General features: G+C 59.6%; 1 protein-coding gene across 1 annotated transcript; it reads left to right on the top strand.

The window, feature by feature from the left end:
• The first annotated feature begins 475 nt into the window (after positions 1-475).
• On the top strand, positions 476-22,250 carry EPPK1 (epiplakin 1). Its single transcript, XM_009456139.4, has 2 exons — positions 476-555; positions 5,766-22,250. Exon 2 carries the CDS (start codon positions 5,811-5,813, stop codon positions 14,673-14,675), a length of 8,865 nt encoding a protein of 2,954 aa, XP_009454414.3. The 5' UTR covers positions 476-555; positions 5,766-5,810; the 3' UTR covers positions 14,676-22,250.
• Positions 22,251-22,373: the final 123 nt, after the last annotated feature.

Raw genomic sequence — 22,373 nt, 5'->3', positions numbered from 1 at the left:
TGGCACTGCTCCAGGCAGGACATCCCAGCTCTTACAACGTCATGGGGGCAGGGGGACCTGCCAAGGAGAGCCTTGAAGACCCCTGGACCCAGCAGACACACGACGTGAAGCAGCGTCCCCAGGAAGCTGAGCAGACAAGGTGGGGTCGGGGCTGGAGACAGGGACACCAGCCCGCACCGCATTAGTGGCTTCTGGGGATAGAAACCGCCGCTCTGGCCGGTCCGCGTTTCACTGCAAACTCCTTTCCCAAAAAAAAAAAAGCTGTTCTGAAGGGCACAGGACGCCGCCGCGCCCGCCCTGCGTTCCTTCGCGGTGACTCCCTGCTGGGGACGAGGGGAGGGTCCCGGCTGCCCAGCCGCCGCCCCTTGCCCGGGGTGCAAGCGCCAGGCCCGGGCCGCGCGGGGTTTCCGGCACCTGCCTGCCCCGCCCCGCCCCGCGTCGGTGCCCCGACCTGGGCGCCGCCCTAGACGGGGGCGGGGCCTGTGGGGCTTGAAATGCGGGCGGAGCGGGCGCGCGGAGACACTGCGGACCGGGCGGCGAGCGGCGAGCGGGCAGGTGCGGCGGGTGCGGCGGGTGCGGGCAGGTGCGGGCAGGTGCGGGCAGGTGCGGCGGGTGCGGCGGGTGCGGGCAGGTGCGGCGGGTGCGGCGGGTGCGGCAGGTGCGGGCAGTTGTGGGCAGGTGCGGCGGGTGCGGATGCGGGCGCGGGGCCGGGCGGGGCGGCGGCCGCCGAAGGAAACCGGATCCCCGCTGGAGCCGCACGCCGAGGCCAGGGTAGGGGCGCGGCGGCCAGCGGGGTCTTGGGCTCTGGCCGGGCAGGTTTCCCGCCCTGGGCAATTTGAGCTCCGAGTCCGAAGTGGCGCCCCTGAGTCCCGGGCGCCGGTGAAGAGGAGGCGCCGGCCCCGAGCCCTCACGGGAAAGGCGGCCACGGGCGGGGGTCTCGCAGGCCCAGCGGTTTTCCCGGCAGCAAGGACCGCCCGGGGCACGCTCTGCAGGGTGGGGAACGCCCAGGCCAGGAGGCAGCTAGGCCGACAAATTGAGAGGGGTGACTCCTGGCAACATTGCCGGGAGGGAGGCGTCACGGATCCGGGGAAGCTGCCTGCTGTTGGGTGAGCGGTCCCAGGGGTGGCCACTCCGGGTCAGGTAAGCGGTCACACGGTCGCCTGGAGACCCGTGGGAGGCAGAGGCAGGAAGGGCCCTGTTCATCACTTGAGCCCAGGGCTCTGCTTCCCTGCCCTGCGCCCCCGCTGCACTGTGCCAAGCTTGTTATTGGGGCCACTGATCTCTGATCATGGTGCAGGGTGCAGGGTGCAGGTGGGTGGGGTCTTCCCACAAGGGCACACAGCCGGGCAGAAGCTAAGGCTGCTGCCTCCTGTGTGGGCCCAGGCAGCTGCCAGGGTCTGTCCTGACCTGGCTCAGGCAGGCGGCTGCAGCCTCCCCAACCTTTGTCCCAGGCTGCGGTGGGGGCCTGCCGGGCAGTCTGGTGACAGACAGTGACCTCGCCCAAGAGATGCAGACCCACCCTCCTCAGGAACGGCCCTCCACCACTTGGGGCCTGGGGGCCACCTGAAGTGGGGAATCCACAGGAGGGGCCCTTTGTGCCTCAGGCTCCGGGGAAATCTGCTCGGCCTCCTCCCCACCCCATCACCCTAACCCTGACCCCGTGCTCACCTGGGCAGCAGCCACCTCCTCCAGATGCCCCCACACTCGAAGCTGCACCCCCTGCCCCCCCTCGCTCCGGACCCTCTGTCCAGCTGCCCTCCCAGGCCCCACATGGAGTCAAGACACCCACTCCCGGGCCTTCCTCCTGCCAAGCCTGGGAAGGGGCAGGGCCCAGGGAAGGGGCAGGGCCCAGAGGGGTTCATACCAGGCCCAAGGTCAGGAAGAGACAGGGAGTGGTGCAGCCAGCCACAGGCCGCATCTCACGCATGGTGCGGGGCATGCACTGGCAGGCACACTCACACACGCAGGGCACGCCTGCCCCCGACTCCCTGCTCCCAAGCGCCCTGTCTCCAGCCTTCCTCCCTGGATCTCCTCTTTGTTTGGGGAACTTGAGCCACTTGCCTGAGCTTACGAGGCCCGCTTAGCACGCGGCCTGTCTGGGCTGGCGGCCTGTGCGCAGGTCAGGGGCCCGCCCAAGGTGCCGTCCCCACCCTCACTGGCCCTGCCCCGCCCTCGCTGGCCCTGCCCCACCCTGGCCCGCACTGCCCCTCCCCCTTGCTGGGAAATCAGGTGCTCCTCTCATTTCCTCACCGCCATCCCTGGCCGGATGTCAGGGGACAGGGCAGGGCCCTGACCCCCTAGAAGCCCCTTGTCTGGCCTGGATGCCATAGTGAGTGGCTGCCTTAGGCTCACAAATCCTGGAGGGTCCTGGAACGAGGCGTGCTGGAGAGGGCCCAGCCCTAGGGGAGGCAGGTGCCAGTAGAGGTGGACACAAAAGCGCCCAGGCTGGGTTCCCAGAAGCAGAGTCTGTCTGAGGCAGGGGTAACCGGGAGTGGTCTCAGGATGGCCTCAGGAAGGGAAGGGAGGAGGAAGCAGGGTGGATGAAGGAGCTGGCCTGTCCTGCCGTCTCATGTACCCCCCAGAAGCAGATCTGGACAGCCCCGTAGCCACCCCGGTCAGGCTGTGCCCTTGAGCCTGGCCTCTTCCTGGGGAAGTGCAGAAACAAGTTTTGCAGGGTGGACCTGGCCCCTGGGGCTGCCTCCCCGTCCTCCAGACTGGATGCCCTCAACCCGGGCGCGCCTGCTGGCTCAGGGCTTGTCAGGTGTGACCAGGTCCTCTTCCCTGAGGGTCCCCTCTAGGGCTGGGGGTGACGTTCTATTTACCATGAGAACCAGGCACCAGGTCCCTGCACCCTGTCTGCCCCTGTGGCGCTGCCTCCTGGTGCTCAGGCCTGTCCCCTGCCAGATGGGAGCCTCCTCCTGGCTGCTTGCTCTTGGGACATGATGGGCCTGGGAGCAGCATAGCCTTTGGCTTGGTGACACTAGCTGTGTCCCCTGGCAGAAGTGTTCCTACCCCAGGGACCAGGACATCTAAGCCCACCCGCCCCAGAGCTGTGGGGTCGAGGAGCCCAAGCTCCATCATAGGTCAGTGGGGGGTGGGGGGTGGGCCACTGTGGCTGCCAGGCCTTGGTTCCTGGACCCCTGTGGCCCACCTCCTGGGACACACGCACATGGGAAGCCACGTTTTGGAGTGGTATAGCCGACTTCCTGGAGAATGGTGCCCTAGCCTGCAAGGCGTCACTGGGGAGCTGGCACCCCGGCTGTGCCTTCAGGAAGTGATTCCTACATCCCGTCAGGCCAGCAGCTTTTGGCTGGGGCAGACTGTGATGTGGCCAGCGGGCCCGTGGCCCATTGCACCACGAAGACAAGCGCCCAGGCATCCCTGTGTCGCACCGGCCAGCTGGCCAGACGTCTGCAGCCTCTTGCGAGCTTTCTCCAATGCTGGTCGTTTACCAGCAGCCCTACTCCATGGTCCTCTGCATCCTCCACGTCTTCCCAGCCACCTGACACCGTGTCCTGAGCACGGTCCCTCGGGACAGCTGAGCTGCAATGCTGCTTCCTGGAGCCCTGGCTCTCTGCACTCGGCCAGTGAGGTGATGGTGAGCCCTCCTGGTCCCAGCTCCGTGTCTGAGGCTCTGAGCAGCCTGTCAGCAGCAGGATGCCTGGAGGAGGCCCGGGACCAGTATCTGCAGAAGGGAAGGGAGAGGGCCAGGGTTTTGCCAAGGTGGGTAGGTGGGCTGCAGTCTTAACAGGTGGCCCTGAGGGGCATCTACGAGCCTCGACAGCCCTCAGAGTTGCCCCTGGAGCATGCCCTTCGTGAGACCAGACATGGGGAGAGGGGATGGGGAGGACCCAGTGCCTTCTAGGGTTAGGCTCTGCATGTTCCAGAGCACGAGCAGCATGGGGTGCCTGTGAGACCTCCAGGAGGCAGCTGGGCACATGGTTTTGGGACCCAGGACAGGCTGGGCTCCTGCTGCAGACTTGGGGAGCTGAGGGTAGGTGGGAGGAGGTCTCAGAGTTAATGGGTGAACGAAGATGGAGCGGAACCCTGTCACCGGAGAGGGGAGCCCCCATAGCCCATGTGGTGGAGGTGGGTGGGGGCCAGCTCCAAAATGCATTTGTCGAGTTTGGCAGCCAGGGGTGGTGGCTGCCTCAAGAGCGGTGGAGTGGGGGTGGGGGTCAAACGTGGGATCCGACCCTTCTCCTGAGACCCTGTGTAGAGGTAGGGAAAGGTTGTCATGGACAGGCTGCTGAGCAGAGGGAGGTTCCAGCTGGAATGAGGGGGAGAATCAAGAGAGGGACTGGGGCCCATAGTGCTGAGAAAACGGGGAGCAGACCCTGCTCCTGGGTGGGTGGGCACAGGGGTGCAGAACACTGACCAGAGGCTAAAGAGCAGGAAATTGCTCTCACAGCTCTAGAGGCCAGAAGCCGGAAGGCGAGGAGTGGGCAGGGCCGCACTTCCTCCGGAGCTCGAGGGGAGGATCCTGCCTGCCTTTTCCAGCTTCTGGGGCCCCAGGCGTCCTGGGAATTCCTTGGCTTATAGATCCAATCTCTGCCTCTGTCGTCACACGGCCGCCCTCTCCCTGTGTGTCTTCTTATAAGGACACTAGTTATGTTGGATAACAGCCAATCCTAGCCCGGTATGACCTCACCTTAACTGGGTGATATCTGCAAAGATCCTATTTCCAAATAAGGTCACATTCACAGGGACTGTAGATTAGGACTTAGACATACGTTTTTAGGGACATAATTCAACCTGGTGCAGAAGGGGACAGGCCTGGGTGGAGGCGGTTGACGTGCAGGAGTGGTGGGGATGGAGGTGAGGCACCTGCTGCTCTGCTCAGGGCCAGTCGTGCAGCTGTGTGTGGAAGGGGTTGGCGCAGGGCATGCCGGGGCTGCAGCCGGAGGACCAGGGCCCATGGGGGAGAGACAGCCTTGCCTGGCCTGCACCCGGCTCCTGGCAGGACTGCCACATGTCTGCTGAGCCTGCGGCCCCCGGGGCAGGGTGTGGGCTCAGAGGGGCGATAGCCCAGAGGCCGTGGTGCTCGCAGATGTGAGATCCAGGACAGGCAGAGGAGGATGCAGGGCCAGGCTGAAGCAGGAGACCAGGGCTTCAGAGGGCTGGGGTCTTGCTGGAGCCTGGTGGATGGCTGTGGAGGGAGGGCGGGACCTCAGGAGCCGGCAGGAGGTGGCAGAGGCTTCTCTGGAGTGACAGGTCCAGGTGGGGTGGGAGGTTTCAAGAGATCACTGGAGCTGGGGTGGGGCAGGGCATGGGGCAGAGCCTTTGGAGAACAAAAGAGAGGCACCCAAAGGTGGGGAGATGCCGGTGCCCAGGCTGAGGGGCGGGCCCTGTGGGTGGAGCCACAGCCCTCTTGGAGCAGGGCTGGGCCCCTCGGGCAGGGCTAAGGATGGGACCAGGGTGCCCAGGAAGGACTCGAGGACACAGGACCCTGGGCTGGCGGGAGGGCGTTGGCCTGGGGTGGAGGTGGAAGGACAGCCTGCGAGAGGGACAGCCCTGGAGTCCCAAGAGGCCTCCCGGCGCCGCCTGGGCGCCTGCGCCCACATGGTCCCTCTGAGCTGGCACTTCCCTTGGCACCCCCGCGGCAGAGTGCTCCCGGGCAGACTCAGCTCCTCGGGGACACTCTAGCTGCACGTCTGTGGGTGGAGCCCAGCCCGGGACAGCATGGGATTGCCCCATGACCGCATCTTCCCTCGTGCCCACCAGGCCATGCGGGGTCCCTGATTGAGCCTTTCTGTCCCCTGCAGGACAGAGGTGGACCTCAGCAGGCTCTGCATAACCAGCCGTGTGTGATGAGCGGCCACACCTTGCCTCCTCTTCCCGTCCCAGGCACCAACAGCACAGAGCAGGCCAGTGTCCCCAGAGCCATGGCAGCCACGCTGGGAGCCGGCACGCCCCCCAGGCCCCAGGCCAGGAGCATAGCTGGGGTGTATGTGGAGGCCTCGGGCCAGGCCCAGAGTGTCTACACCGCCATGGAGCAGGGCCTCCTGCCTGCTGGGCTCGGGCTGGCTCTGCTAGAGGCCCAGGCAGCCACTGGGGGCCTGGTGGACCCCGCCCAGGGCCAGCTGCTCCCTGTGTCCAAGGCCCTGCAGCAGGGTCTGGTGGGGCTGGAGCTGAAGGAGAAGCTGCTGGCCGCTGAGCGTGCCACTACGGGCTATCCTGACCCCTACGGGGGTGAGAAGCTGGCCCTCTTTCAGGCCATCGGGAAGGAGGTTGTGGACAGGGCCCTGGGGCAGAGCTGGCTGGAGGTCCAACTGGCCACTGGGGGCCTGGTGGACCCCGCCCAGGGAGTGCTCGTGGCCCCTGAGCCAGCCTGCCACCAGGGCCTCCTGGACCGGGAGACATGGCACAAGCTGTCAGAGCTTGAGCCTGGCACAGGCAACCTGCGCTTCCTCGACCCCAACACGCTGGAGCGGCTGACGTACCACCAGCTGCTGGAAAGGTGTGTGCGGGCCCCGGGCTCGGGGCTAGCCTTGCTGCCCCTCAAGATCACCTTCCGCTCCATGGGCGGGGCGGTGAGTGCAGCCGAGCTGCTGGAGGTGGGCATCCTGGACGAGCAGGCTGTGCAGGGTCTGCGGGAGGGCAGGCTGGCCGCAGCGGACGTGAGTGCACGTGCCGAGGTGCGGCGCTACCTGGAGGGTACCGGCAGCGTGGCCGGGGTTGTCCTGCTGCCCGAAGGCCACAAGAAGAGCTTTTTCCAGGCTGCCACCGAGCACCTGCTCCCAATGGGCACCGCACTGCCACTCCTAGAGGCCCAGGCTGCCACCCACACCCTGGTGGACCCCATCACAGGCCAGCGGCTGTGGGTAGACGAGGCAGTCAGGGCGGGCCTGGTCAGCCCAGAGCTCCACGAGCAGCTCCTGGTGGCCGAGCAGGCCGTGACAGGGCACCACGACCCCTTCAGTGGCTCCCAAATCCCCCTTTTCCAGGCCATGAAGAAGGGGCTAGTGGACAGACCACTGGCACTGCGGCTCCTGGATGCCCAGCTGGCCACAGGCGGGCTGGTCTGTCCAGCACGCAGGCTCCGGCTGCCCCTGGAGGCCGCCCTGCACTGCGGCTGCCTGGATGAAGACACTCAGCGGCAGCTCTCGCAGGCTGGCAGCTTCTCAGACGGCACGCACAGCAGCCTGCGCTATGAACAGCTGCTGGCCCTCTGTGTCACCGACCCAGAGACCGGGCTCGCCTTCCTGCCACTCTCAGGGGGACCCCGGGGAGGGGAGCCCCAGGGACCCCCATTCATCAAGTACAGCACTCGGCAGGCCCTGAGCACAGCCACAGCCACCGTCTCCGTGGGGAAGTTCCGGGGCCGGCCCGTGTCCCTCTGGGAGCTGCTCTTCTCTGAGGCCATCTCCTCAGAGCAGAGGGCGATGCTGGCCCAGCAGTACCAGGAAGGGACCCTCTCCGTGGAGAAGCTGGCCGCTGAGCTGAGCGCCACCCTCGAGCAGGCTGCAGCCACTGCCAGGGTCACCTTTTCTGGGCTGAGGGACACCGTGACACCAGGAGAGCTGCTGAAAGCCGAGATCATCGACCAGGACCTGTACGAGCGGCTGGAGCACGGACAGGCCACAGCCAAGGATGTGGGCAGCCTGGCCTCGGTGCAGAGGTACCTGCAGGGTACGGGTTGCATTGCTGGCCTGCTGCTCCCCGGCTCCCAGGAACGCCTGAGCATCTATGAGGCCCGATGCAAGGGGCTCCTCCGGCCTGGCACTGCCCTCATCCTTCTGGAGGCACAAGCTGCCACCGGCTTCATCATCGACCCAAAAGCAAACAAGGGGCACTCCGTGGAGGAGGCACTGAGGGCTGCTGTCATTGGGCCTGATGTGTTCGCGAAGCTGCTGTCGGCTGAGCGCGCCGTCACCGGCTACACTGACCCCTACACCGGGCAGCAGATCTCCCTCTTCCAGGCCATGCAGAAGGGCCTCATCATCCGGGAGCACGGCATCCGCCTGCTGGAGGCCCAGATCGCCACGGGCGGCGTCATCGACCCCGTGCACAGCCACCGCGTGCCCGTGGACGTGGCCTACCGGCGCGGCTACTTCGATCAGATGCTGAACTTGATCCTGTTGGACCCTTCTGACGACACCAAGGGCTTCTTCGACCCCAACACGCATGAGAACCTCACGTACCTGCAGCTTCTGGAGCGCTGTGTGCGTGACCCCGAGACGGGCCTGTACCTCCTGCCACTCAGCAGCACGCAGTCCCCGCTGGTGGACAGTGCCACCCAGCAGGCCTTCCAGAACCTGCTGCTCTCCGTGAAGTATGGACGGTTTCAGGGGCAGAGGGTCTCCGCGTGGGAGCTGATCAACTCTGAGTACTTCAGCGAGGGCCGCAGGAGGCAGCTGCTGCGTCGCTACCGGCGGCACGAGGTCACGCTGGGGCAGGTGGCAAAGCTGCTGGAGGCGGAGACGCAGAGACAGGCGGACATCACGCTGCCCGCACTGCGGAGCCGGGTCACCGTCCACCAGCTCCTGGAGGCCGGTATCATTGACCAGCAGCTGTTGGACCAAGTGCTGGCCGGGACAATCAGCCCGGAGGCCCTTCTACTCATGGACAGCGTCCGCAGGTACCTGTGCGGCCTGGGAGCTGTGGGCGGCGTGCGGCTGCTGCCCTCTGGCCAGCGGCTCAGCCTCTACCAGGCCATGAGGCAGAAGCTGCTGGGGCCCAGGGTGGCCCTGGCCCTGCTGGAGGCCCAGGCGGCCACCGGAACCATCATGGACCCTCACAGCCCAGAGCGCCTCTCGGTGGATGAGGCGGTGCGCAGGGGTGTGGTGGGGCCGGAGCTGTATGGCAGGCTGAAGCGGGCTGAGGGTGCCATTGCTGGCTTCAGAGACCCCTTCTCTGGGAAGCAGGTGTCTGTGTTCCAGGCCATGAAGAAAGGTCTCATCCCTTGGGAGCAAGCTGCCCGCCTCCTGGAGGCTCAAGTGGCCACAGGAGGGATCATTGACCCCACCAGCCACCACCACCTCCCCATGCCAGTGGCCATTCAGCGTGGCTATGTTGACCAGGAGATGGAGACAGCCTTGTTCAGCTCCTCCGAGACCTTCCCCACACCGGACGGCCAGGGGCGCACGAGCTATGCCCAGCTCCTGGAGGAGTGCCCCAGGGATGAGACTTCCGGCCTTCACCTCCTGCCCCTGCCAGAAAGTGCTCCTGCCCTCCCCACCGAGGAGCAGGTCCAGAGGAGCCTGCAGGCCGTGCCGGGGGCCGAGGATGGCACATCCCTCTGGGACCTGCTCAGCTCCTGCCACTTCACCGAGGAGCAACGGAGGGGCCTGCTGGAGGACGTGCAGGAGGGGAGGACCACTGTGCCACAGCTGCTAGCCTCTGTGCAGAGGTGGGTACAGGAGACCAAGCTCCTGGCCCAGGCCCGCGTCATGGTGCCCGGCCCACGGGGTGAGGTACCCGCTGTCTGGCTGCTGGATGCTGGCATCATCACCCAGGAGACCCTTGAGGCCCTGGCTCAGGGCACGCAGTCGCCCGCCCAGGTCGCCGAGCAGCCGGCGGTGAAGGCCTGCCTGTGGGGCACAGGCTGCGTGGCCGGTGTGCTGCTACAGCCCTCTGGGGCCAAGGCCAGCATCGCCCAGGCCGTGAGGGATGGCCTCCTGCCCACAGGCCTGGGCCAGAGGCTGCTGGAAGCCCAGGTGGCATCTGGCTTCCTCGTTGACCCCCTGAACAACCAGAGACTGTCAGTGGCGGACGCGGTTAAGGTCGGCCTGGTGGGCAGGGAGCTGAGTGAGCAGCTTGGGCAGGCCGAGAGGGCGGCGGCTGGGTACCCAGATCCCTACTCCGGGGCCTCCCTCTCTCTGTGGCAGGCCATGGAGAAGGGGCTCGTGCCACAGAACGAGGGCTTGCCCCTCCTGCAGGTGCAGCTGGCCACAGGGGGTGTGGTGGACCCTGTCCACGGGGTGCACCTGCCCCAGGCGGCAGCCTGCAGACTCGGCCTTCTGGACACACAGACGAGCCAGGTGCTGACTGCAGTTGACAAGGACAACAAGTTCTTCTTTGACCCCAGTGTGCAGGACCAGGTGACCTACCAGCAGCTCAGGGAGCGCTGCGTGTGTGACTCCGAGACCGGATTGTTGCTGTTGCCACTGCCCTCAGACACAGTGCTTGAGGTGGACGACCACACCGCAGTGGCTCTGAGGGCCATGAAGGTGCCCGTCAGCACGGGGAGGTTTAAGGGGTGTAGCGTGTCACTCTGGGACCTGCTGCTCTCCGAATACGTTGGTGCTGACAAGCGGCGGGAGCTGGTGGCACTCTGTCGGTCTGGGAGGGCTGCGGCCCTGCGGCAGGTGGTCAGCGCAGTCACCGCCCTGGTCGAGGCTGCAGAGAGGCAGCCCCTGCAGGCCACCTTCAGAGGGCTCCGGAAGCAGGTGTCAGCCAGGGACCTGTTCAGGGCGCAGCTGATCAGCAGGAAGACGCTGGACGAGCTGAGCCAGGGGACAACGACTGTGAAGGAGGTGGCGGAGATGGACAGCGTGAGGCGGTCCCTGGAGGGAGGCAACTTCATTGCCGGGGTCCTTATCCAGGGCACCCAGGAGAGGATGAGCATCCCAGAGGCCCTGAGGAGGCACATCCTGCGGCCTGGCACAGCCCTGGTGCTGCTGGAGGCACAGGCAGCTACCGGCTTCATCATCGACCCCGTGGAGAACCGGAAGCTGACCGTGGAGGAGGCGTTCAAAGCAGGAATGTTCGGGAAAGAAACCTACGTGAAGCTGCTGTCGGCCGAGCGCGCCGTCACCGGCTACACCGACCCCTACACCGGGCAGCAGATCTCCCTCTTCCAGGCCATGCAGAAGGACCTCATCGTCCGGGAGCACGGCATCCGCCTGCTGGAGGCCCAGATCGCCACGGGCGGCATCATCGACCCCGTGCACAGCCACCGCGTGCCCGTGGACGTGGCTTACCGGCGCGGCTACTTCGACGAGGAGATGAACCGCGTCCTGGCGGACCCCAGCGACGACACCAAGGGCTTCTTCGACCCCAACACGCACGAGAACCTCACGTACCTGCAGCTTCTGGAGCGCTGTGTGGAGGACCCCGAGACGGGCCTGTACCTGCTACAAATCATAAAGAAAGGAGAAACCTACGTGTACATCAATGAGGCCACGAGACACGTGTTGCAATCCAGAACTGCAAAAATGCGCGTGGGGAGGTTTGCTGACCAGGTGGTCTCTTTCTGGGACCTGCTGTCCTCTCCGTACTTCACAGAGGACAGGAAGCGGGAGCTCATCCAGGAGTATGGAGCCCAGAGTGGGGGCCTGGAGAAATTGCTGGAAATCATCACCACAACCATTGAAGAAACAGAGATGCAAAACCAAGGCATCAAAGTGGCGGCCATCAGAGGGGAGGTGACAGCTGCAGACCTGTTCAACTCCAGGGTCATCGATCAGAAGACCCTGCACACACTTTGTGCGGGGAGGACTGGGGGACAGGCACTCAGCACGCTGGAGTGTGTGAAGCCCTACCTGGAAGGCAGAGGCTGCATTGCGGGGGTCACGGTGCCCTCCACCAGGGAGGTCATGAGCCTCCATGAGGCCAGCAGGAAGGAGCTCATCCCTGCAGCATTTGCGACTTGGCTGCTGGAGGCGCAGGCCGCCACTGGGTTCCTCCTGGACCCCTGCACCCGCCAGAAGCTCTCTGTGGATGAGGCTGTGGATGTGGGCCTGGTGAACGAGGAGCTGCGGGAGAGGCTCCTGAAGGCTGAAAGGGCTGCCACGGGCTACAGGGATCCGGCCACGGGAGACACGATCCCGCTGTTCCAGGCCATGCAGAAGCAGCTCGTCGAGAAGGCGGAGGCACTGAGGCTGCTGGAGGTGCAGGTGGCCACGGGGGGTGTCATCGACCCACAGCACCACCACCGGCTCCCACTGGAAACAGCCTACAGACGGGGCTGTCTGCACAAGGACATCTATGCGCTCATTTCCGACCAGAAGCACATGAGGAAACGGTTTGTGGACCCGAACACGCAAGAGAAGGTCTCGTACCGAGAGCTGCAGGAGAGGTGCCGCCCACAAGAGGACACGGGCTGGGTGCTGTTCCCAGTGAACAAGGATGCACGGGACTCCGAGCACATCGATGACGAGACGAGAAGGGCCCTGGAGGCAGAGCAAGTGGAAATCACAGTGGGAAGGTTCAGAGGCCAGAAACCAACACTGTGGGCACTACTGAATTCCGAATACGTCACAGAGGAGAAGAAGCTCCAGCTGGTGAGGATGTATAGAACAGACACGAGACGGGCACTGCAGACGGTAGCGCAGCTCATCTTAGAGTTGATTGAGAAGCAGGAAAACAGCAACAAACACCTGTGGTTCCAAGGAATTAGACGACAGATCACAGCTTCTGAACTCCTCAGCTCAGCCATAATCACGGAGGAAATGCTCCAGGACCTGGAAACGGGACGGAGCACGACGCAAGAGCTCATGGAGGACGACCGTGTCAAGCGCTACCTGGAGGGCACCAGCTGCATCGCGGGCGTCCTGGTGCCCGCCAAGGACCAGCCCGGCCGCCAGGAGAAGATGAGCATCTACCAGGCCATGTGGAAGGGCGTGCTGCGGCCCGGCACGGCCCTGGTGCTGCTGGAGGCGCAGGCGGCCACCGGCTTCGTCATCGACCCCGTGCGCAACCTGAGGCTGTCGGTGGAGGAGGCCGTGGCCGCGGGCGTGGTGGGCGGCGAGATCCAGGAGAAGCTGCTGTCGGCCGAGCGCGCCGTCACCGGCTACACCGACCCCTACACCGGGCAGCAGATCTCCCTCTTCCAGGCCATGCAGAAGGACCTCATCGTCCGGGAGCACGGCATCCGCCTGCTGGAGGCCCAGATCGCCACGGGCGGCGTCATCGACCCCGTGCACAGCCACCGCGTGCCCGTGGACGTGGCCTACCGGCGCGGCTACTTCGACGAGGAGATGAACCGCGTCCTGGCGGACCCCAGCGACGACACCAAGGGCTTCTTCGACCCCAACACGCACGAGAACCTCACGTACGTGCAGCTGCTGCGCCGCTGCGTGCCCGACCCGGACACCGGGCTCTACATGCTGCAGCTGGCAGGCCGGGGCTCCGCCGTGCACCAGCTGAGCGAGGAGCTGCGCTGTGCCCTGCGCGACGCCCGCGTGACGCCAGGCTCGGGCGCCCTCCAGGGCCAGAGCGTCTCCGTCTGGGAGCTCCTCTTCTACCGCGAGGTGTCCGAGGACCGGCGCCAGGACCTGCTGAGCAGATACCGGGCGGGCACGCTGACCGTGGAGGAGCTGGGCGCCACCCTCACCTCGCTGCTGGCCCGGGCCCAGGCCCAGGCCCAGGCCGAGGCCGGGAGCCCGCGCCCAGACCCCCGGGAGGCCCTGCGTGCGGCCACCATGGAGGTCAAGGTGGGCCGCCTCCGGGGGCGCGCAGTGCCCGTGTGGGACGTGCTGGCGTCCGGCTACGTGAGCGGGGCCGCCCGGGAGGAGCTGCTGGCCGAGTTTGGCTCGGGGACCCTGGACTTGCCCGCACTGACCCGCCGGCTGACCGCCATCATCGAGGAGGCCGAGGAGGCCCCCGGGGCCCGGCCGCAGCTCCAGGACGCCTGGCGCGGCCCGCGGGAGCCAGGGCCAGCCGGGCGAGGGGACGGCGACTCGGGGCGCTCCCAGCGAGAGGGCCAGGGGGAGGGCGAGACCCAGGAGGCCGCTGCCGCCGCCGCCGCCGCCGCCGCCCGCCGCCAGGAGCAGACCCTGCGTGATGCCACCATGGAGGTGCAGCGCGGGCAGTTCCAGGGGCGGCCGGTCTCCGTGTGGGACGTTCTCTTCTCCTCGTACCTGAGCGAGGCCCGCCGAGACGAGCTCCTGGCCCAGCACGCGGCCGGCGCCCTGGGCCTGCCCGACCTCGTCGCCGTCCTCGCCCGGGTCATCGAGGAGACCGAGGAGCGGCTCAGCAAGGTGTCCTTCCGCGGCCTGAGGCGCCAGGTGTCCGCCTCCGAGCTGCACACGTCCGGGATCCTGGGCCCCGAGACCCTGCGGGACCTGGCCCAGGGCACTAAGACGCTGCAGGAGGTGACGGAGATGGACTCGGTCAAGCGCTACCTGGAGGGCACCAGCTGCATCGCAGGCGTCCTGGTGCCCGCCAAGGACCAGCCCGGCCGCCAGGAGAAGATGAGCATCTACCAGGCCATGTGGAAGGGCGTGCTGCGGCCCGGCACGGCCCTGGTGCTGCTGGAGGCGCAGGCGGCCACCGGCTTCGTCATCGACCCCGTGCGCAACCTGAGGCTGTCGGTGGAGGAGGCCGTGGCCGCGGGCGTGGTGGGCGGCGAGATCCAGGAGAAGCTGCTGTCGGCTGAGCGCGCCGTCACCGGCTACACCGACCCCTGCACCGGGCAGCAGATCTCCCTCTTCCAGGCCATGCAGAAGGACCTCATCGTCCGGGAGCACGGCATCCGCCTGCTGGAGGCCCAGATCGCCACGGGCGGCGTCATCGACCCCGTGCACAGCCACCGCGTGCCCGTGGACGTGGCCTACCGGCGCGGCTACTTCGACGAGGAGATGAACCGCATCCTGGCGGACCCCAGCGACGACACCAAGGGCTTCTTCGACCCCAACACGCACGAGAACCTCACGTACCTGCAGCTTCTGCAGAGGGCCACCCTCGACCCTGAGACGGGGCTCCTATTTCTTTCTCTTTCTCTACAGTGACTGGGCTTCCTCCGTGCAGTTTTCTGCAACTCTGGAGAAGTTGAGGCATACTTGTGTGTCTGGGTTTTTTTTTTTTTTTTGTCATTCTTTGATTTTGTTGTTTTACCCATTCGTTATCTGTGGAAAACGTTTTAAGTTGTCATGTGACAGAAAGTTTTTCTTTGTCCATCGAGGTGTTTCATAAGTTTTTTGGTGTGTTTTCTGGGTCCTCTATGTGTCATATGGTTTTACTTTTCACTCCTTTTTCGTTTTCGGAACATTTTTCTGTCCGTTTTGGATTCACTGCTTCCATTTTACAGAATGTCACTCTTTAGACTCTCAGTCCATCATGCATAGGGTACTCTTGTTGCAGTGTAATTTTTATTCCATGCGGTTATTTCCCTAACGGTGTGCTATTCATGTTCATCGTCAAACTCATTTTCCATCAGCCAATGTCTACTATTTAGTGCCCTGGCTCTATTTCGGTCCTCCTCCCCGGCCTTTCCCTGGCTGCTGTGCTGGCCAAAAGCATGGGCTTTATTCTCTCCATTGGCTGCTGCTCCACCTTAGAGGTGTGACCTCACTAGCGTTGACTGAGCGAGTCTGTTGTGGAGAAGTACCTTTGGTTGTCGTTTACTAGGAAAAATTCTGAACAAGTAAAATATGAAGGAAACTCTTGTTTTTGATTTCAGGTTTTTGAAGGTTCAATCACTAATCTTTATGCCCTTAATATACAGATAGTAGATTAAACAAGGGAAGCAAGCCGTCCAAAATCCAGGGTTCCTAGAGCCGTATCTCAGAATCGTATGCACATAGGTTGCAGTTAAGTCTTGCTCAAAGTTTTCTGGGAGAACCAAGAACTTTCACTGTTAATGGAAGTGTGGCAATTGGAGCAGGTGACAAAGAACAAGCCCTTTCAAGTCCCCCCTTCATTCACTCCACACATGGGTTGCCTGTGGCATCTGGGCCACTTGGTCTCCAATGGTAGCAGAACACAGCAAGAATCCATGTGTTTTGCCTGGTGGCTGTGTGTGGTTGGCCTCCTGGGGGCCTGCGGGCTGGGCATGGACGCCGTGGAGGACACTCCCTGTGCTAGAATGGCTGGAGCGAGGGCAGATAGAGTGGACAGGGCTTGGACATTCTGGATGAAGAGCCAGTGGCCTCAGGGCAGAAATGACACCAGGGTAACTCATCAAAATGTGCCTCCCAGGCTCTAGAAAATCCCTGGTAGGGTCTGTGTGGCCTTTGCAGGAGCATCTGGCCCATCTGGAGGTGGGTTTGAGGGGACAGGGGGCCACAAGGAAATAGAAACGGTAGTGAGGTTCACATGTGCTGATATTCACAGATGTCAAAGTAGGCACTCAGCACAATCCGCTTAATAGCTCTCATCCAGACCATGTACAACCAATGATGAAGGCTAGGATGGGGGATGCGGTCAGGGCACTAGCCTTGAAAAGGGGGACAGGGAGAACCTTCAAAAACAAGTGGAGGAAAGGCATCAGCAGGGTGCCTTCAACCACATTCTTCCTATTGTTCTTGAGCAAGTCCTGTGTGTGTGCCCGATGCCTGTGTTGCGGAAGTTCTCACTGTGAACTTTACAGCAATGCTGAAGCAGGAATTAGCATGCCTGATTAGTGGTGATGGGACCCACGTCTTTCTATCCTTTTACCTTTACCTTGTCTTTGTCATTGTATTTGCAGTGAGCCTCCTTAGGCAGCATATTAATGGGTGGGGTTATCTTTATCCAATTTCACAATTTCTATGTTTGAATTGGCACATTTATACCGTTACATTTTATGTAATTATGTGTTTGGACTTATTCTTTGTTTCCTTTCCCTCCTCTGTTTTTTGTTCATTTCCCCTCCCTTAGCTACCTTCTTTTGGATTATTGGAATATTTTTTAGTGTTCCATTTAAATTTACTGGCTTTGGGCCATTGTTTTCTAATTTTTTATTGGTCGCCCTGGAGATTACAGTATACTTAGGATTTTTGACAGTCTTCTTAGAGTCTCCGCTCTGCCACTTCATGTGAGGTGTGGTCTCTTCCTCCACACCCCACACCCCCCATTCTATCTTTGTCATGTTATCACATTTACATGCATTGAAAATCCTACCAGGTAATGTGGCAATTTTGTTTTCAACAGTATAGATTTTTTTTTTTCTTTTTGGAGATAGAGCCTTGCTCTGCCACCCAGGCTGGAGTGCAGTGGTGCAATCTTGGCTCATTGCAACCTCCGCCTCCCTCCCAGGTTCAAGCGATTTTCGTGCCTCAGCTTGCCAAGCAGCTGGGACTACAGGTGTGCACCACCATGCCCGGCTTTTTTGTATTTTAGTCTCTACTCAATGGTGTTGCATCATGTTTCCCAGGCAGGTCTCAAACTCCTGAGCTCAGGCAATCTGCCCACCTTGGCCTCCCAAAGTGCTGGGATTATAGGCGTGAGCCACCGCACCCAGCCTCAACAGTAATAGATACATAGATATAGATATAGATATAGATATAGAGATATGTAGATGTATAGATATATAGATAGATATATAGATATATAGATAAATAGATATAGATATATAGATGTATTTTTTTGAGACGGAGTCTCGCTCTGTCGCCCAGGCTGGAGTGCAGTGGCACGATCTCGGCTCACTGCAAGCTCCGCTTCCTGGGTTCACACTATTCTCCTGCCTCAGCCTCCCGAGTAGCTGGGACTACAGGCACCTGCCACCATGCCCGGCTAATTTTTTGTATTTTTAGTAGACACGGGGTTTCACCATGTTAGCCAGGATGGTCTCGATCTCCTGACCTCGTGATCCGCCCGCCTCGGCCTCCCAAAGTGCTAGGGTTACAGGCGTGAGCTACCAGATATTTTTAATGATTTAAAAAGTGAAAACAGCATATTATGGTTCTCTAAATATATACCATTTCCATTGCTCTTTCTGCATTCCTGAAGTTCCAGGTTCCCTCTGGTATCATTCCCTTCAGGCTAAATACCTTTCTTTAGCATTTTCTTTTAAAGTTGGCAGATGAAGCACTTTGGGAGGCCAAGGCGGGCAGATCACTTGAGGTCAGGAGTTCAAGACCAGTATGGCCAACATGGTAAGACCCTGTCTCTACTAAAAATACAAAAATTAGCTGGGTGTGATGTTGCCTATAATCACGGGAGGATGAGGTGGGAGAATCACTCGAACCCAAGAAGTGGAGGTTGCAGTGAGCCGAGATCACACCATTGCACTCCAGCCTGAGCAACAGAGTGAGTGTCCACCTTGGCTCGTGGGTGGGAACTCACGAGCGCCCACTCCAAGCTGTGTCCTCTCAAAAAAAGTAAATAAAGTCTGCTGGTGAGGAATTTTACACATATAAATACATAAAATATTTGATTTGAGTTTATCACATCTGGAGTTGGCCAAACTTTTTGATTTTCATAAGTTTATATCTTTAAGTAAATTAGAGAACTTTTCTGCCATTATTTCTTCAAAATAAATGTTTTACATACTAATATCTTTCCATTCCCCTTCTGGAACTTCAAATACAAAAATGATAGATGTTTTGATATTGTTTCACAGCTCTCTGAAGCTTTGTTCATTTTTTTAAAAAATCTTTTCTCCTGTTTTTCAGATTAGATAATTTCTATTGATCTCTTTGTAAGTTTACTGACTCCTTCCTCTGTAATCCCCCTTTTGCTATTGAGACACTCAGTGAGCCTTTTTTTTTTTTTTTTTACTTTGAGACAGAGTCTCACTCTGTTGCCCAGGTTGGAGTGCAGTGGGGCGTGATCTCAGCTCACTACAGAGTCCACCTCCCGGGTTCAAGTGATTCTCATGCCTCAGCCTCCTGAATAGCTGGGACTACAGGTGTGCGCCACCATGCCTGGCTAATTTTTGTACTTTTAGTAGAGACAGGGTTTCTCCATGTTGCCCAGGCTGGTCTCAAACGCCTAGACTCAAGCGATCTGCCCGCCTCAGCCTCCCAAAGTGCTGGGGTTACAGGCATGAGCCACTGTGCCTGGCCAGCTTTTTTACTTCAGGTGATTTTTTACTTCAGGTAATATGTTTTTCACTTCTACCATTTCCACGTGCTGAGAACGTCTGTCTTTTCGCTCATTCTTGGGGTGTCCACTCTTGCCGCGGGGAGCATCGGGCTGGAATTGCTGCTGTGAAATCTTTTCCTGGTCCCTCCAGCATCTGAGTCCTGGGGTTCTGCCAGCAACTGTCTGTCTTTTCCCCTGAGACCGGATCCAATTTCCAGTCCTTGGCATGTTGGGTGATTTGGGGTTGTATCCTGGATATTTTAAATAATCAGATGCGAGGCTCTGAGCCCTGCGAGAACGCGCTTGAGAACGTTGGCATTTTCACTTTGGCAGGCACTCATCCCGGCTGGGTCAGGCCACAAGCCGTATCCCAGCCTCTGTGTGCAGTGGATCCGTGTTGGCTCCATTCTCAAGGCTGTTGCTGTGCGGCATGTTCCCCACACGTGCTGCTCAGCTCAGGCAAGCACCGAGCTTGTGTTGTTTCATGCTCAGCGTGGAGGCCCCTCCTCCAGGTCACTGCTCTGTGGGGTTCCCATACACTCAGGCTCCTAGGAGGAGTCCATTTAGAAAGCCAGGGTTTTTCTCAGAGTCTTAGTTCCTTGTGCTGTCATCCATTTCACACGACTTGGGCCCTGCTCGGGGCAACACAGCAAGAGAAAAGACAGGGAAAATAAGAGGGACCTTGCACACACACGCTCTGGATCACACAGCCCTGTGCCCAGCTCCTCTGTCAATACAGGTGGAATCTCGTGCAGGATCGCGGGGGTCTGTGATGCCCCCAAAGAGCAGGCCGGGACAGGGTTAGGAGAGAAAGGAGAGGGAAGTGGGGGTTTCTCCTACGCACTCTTGTTTGCAGAGGGAAAGGCGGGTTTGTATTGGGGTTGCCGGTCTTTGCACCCACGGCACAGTTGTGAGACACCCCCATCGTCAGATCAAAGCCGCACACACAGCTGGGGAAAAACAAAACAAAAACAGTAAACCTCCATGCCAGTTGTTGGTAAGTTTTGAGTTTCCTCCCCAGCCAGCTGCTACTGTTAGCGTTTCACAGTCCTCCAGGAGTCGCTTTTTATATTCTGTCCAAAGGGAGAGAGGAGCTGTAGTGGCTGTGCTCCATCTCTGCCAGCCCAGAAGTTTCCAGAAGTGCTCTTCTGATTTTACAGGTGAAGAACCGGAGTCCTGGGGGTGTAACAAGCCCAGGTCCTCAAGGCAAGGGTGGGAACTCACGAGCGCCCAACTCCAAGCTGTGTCCTCGCCCCGCAAGCAATGGTATATATTTAGAGAACCATAATATGCTGTTTTCACTTTTTAAATCATTAAAAATATCTGGTAGCTCACGCCTGTAACCCTAGCACTTTGGGAGGCCGAGGCGGGCGGATCACGAGGTCAGGAGTTTGAGACCAACCTGACCAACATGGTGAAACCCTGTCTCTACTAAAAATACAAAAATTAGCTGGGTGTGGTAGGCGCCTGTAATCCCAGCTACTCAGGAGGCCGAGGCAGGAGAATCACTTGAACCCGGTAGGCGGAGCTTGCAGTGAGCTGAGATCCCGCCACTGCACTCCAGACTGGGCGACAGAGTCTCTGTCTCAAAAAAAAAAAAAAGAAAAGAAAAAAAAAGGTCATCATAATAACACTTAACTCACTCAGCAGTTGTGAGTACAAATAAAATTCAAATCCTGGAAGTGTTTGAAAAACATCCACAAGAATGACAGAAAGGAGAAGCACGCTGTTGTTTCTGTTAGTTTTAACATTCGTGTGGCTTTTTTCTTCCTATCCGAAAAAGAGATTTTCTCCCCAATCAGCCCAAGTCATCCTTCTAGTGGCAAGAAAATTAGGAATGTTATGGAAGGAATCCCAAAAGAAAAAACGAGTGAATATTCAGATTCACATTTTTCTTTTTTCTTTTTTTTGTTTTTTTCTTTTTTGAGACGGGGTCTTGCTCTGTCACGCAGGTTGGAGTGCAGTGGTACAACAGCTCACTACAGCCTCGAACTCCTGGGCTCAAGCAATCCTTCCACCTTAGCCTCCCAAGTAGCTGGGACTACAGGTGTGTGCCACCATGCCCAGCTGATTTTTAGGGACTAGAAAGTCAAAGACAAATGCCCAGCAAATTTTGTAGAGCTGGGGTTTCGCCATGTTGCCTAGGCTGGTCTTGAACTCCTGAGCTCAAGCAATCCACCTACCTCGGCCTCCCAAAGTGCTGGACTTACAGACATGAGCCGGCACGTCCGGCCTATATTCTGATTTATATTCAAAGTAGACTTTGCAGCAAGACAATAGGCTTGGAAGACAGGTTAGTGACGCAGTTCATGATGGGGTTCACAAAGGGGCTGGTGCTGAGGTTCGAGATGGCGTTTGCGATAGGATTGGTGATGGGTTCATGATGGGGTTCGTGATGGGGGTGGTGATGGGTTACCCTGGAGACAGTGAGAAGGAAAGGCAGAGACGGAGGAGGTCAGATGCCTGGCTTGTCTTCCCTTGACTCCCTCCAGTGCTGGTGGGGGTTGTTTCAAAAACATCTGGACAGGCCAGGCATGGTGGCTCACATCTGCAATCGCAGCACTTTGGGAGGCCGAGGCGGGTAGATCACTTGAGCTCAGGAGTTTGAGACCAGCCTGACTAACATCCAACATGGTGAAACCCTGTCTCTACTAAACAAAACAAAACAAAACAAAAAATTAGCCAGGCATAGTGGCAGGCACCTGTAATCCCAGCTACTCAAGAGGCTGAGGCAGGAGAATCACTTGAATGTGGAGGCAGAGGTTGCAGTGTGTGGGGAAAAGCAAGAGAGATCAGATTGTCACTGTGTCTGTGTAGAAAGAAGTAGACATGGGAGACTCCATTTTGTTACGTACTAAGAAAAATTCTTCTGCCTTGAGATTCTGTGACCTTACCCCAACCCCATGCTCTCTGAAACATGTGCTGTGTCAAACTCAGGGTTAAATGGATTAAGGGCTGTGCAGGATGTGCTTTGTTAAACAGATGCTTGAAGGCAGCACGCTCCTTAAGAGTCATCACCACTCCCTAACCTCAAGTACCCAGGGACACAAATACTGCAGATGGCCGCAGGGACTTCTGCCTAGGAAAGCCAGGTATTGTCCAAGGTTTCTCCCCATGTGATAGTCTGAAATATGGCCTCGTGGGAAGGGAAAGACCTGACCGTCCCCCAGCCCGACACCCGTAAAGGGTCTGTGCTGAGGAGGATTAGTATAAGAGGAAGGCATGCCTCTTGCAGTTGAGACAAGAGGAAGGCATCTGTCTCCTGCCCGTCCCTGGGCAATGGAATGTCTCGGTATAAAACCCGATTGTACGTTCCATCTACTGAGATAGGGAAAAACCGCCTTAGGGCTGGAGGTGGGGCATGCGGGCAGCAATACTGCTTTGTAAAGCATTGAGATGTTTATGTGTATGCATATCTAAAAGCACAGCACTTAATCCTTTACCTTGTCTATGATGCAAAGACCTTTGTTCACGTGTTTGTCTGCTGACCCTCTCCCCACTATTGTCTTGTGACCCTGACATATCCCCCTCTCGGAGAAACACCCACGAATGTTCAATAAATACTAAGGGAACTCTGAGGCTGGCAGGATCCTCCATATGCTGAACGCTGGTTCCCTGGGTCCCCTTATTTCTTTCTCTATACTTGGTGTCTTTTTCTTTTCCAAGTCTCTCCTTCCACCTTATGAGAAACACCCACAGGT

Source organism: Pan troglodytes, chromosome 7 (genome assembly GCF_028858775.2).
Source record: "Pan troglodytes isolate AG18354 chromosome 7, NHGRI_mPanTro3-v2.0_pri, whole genome shotgun sequence".
NCBI classification, from domain to species: Eukaryota; Metazoa; Chordata; class Mammalia; order Primates; family Hominidae; genus Pan; species Pan troglodytes.
The sequence above is the reverse complement of the archived record's forward strand: the minus strand, read 5'-3'. Positions and strand labels throughout refer to the sequence as shown.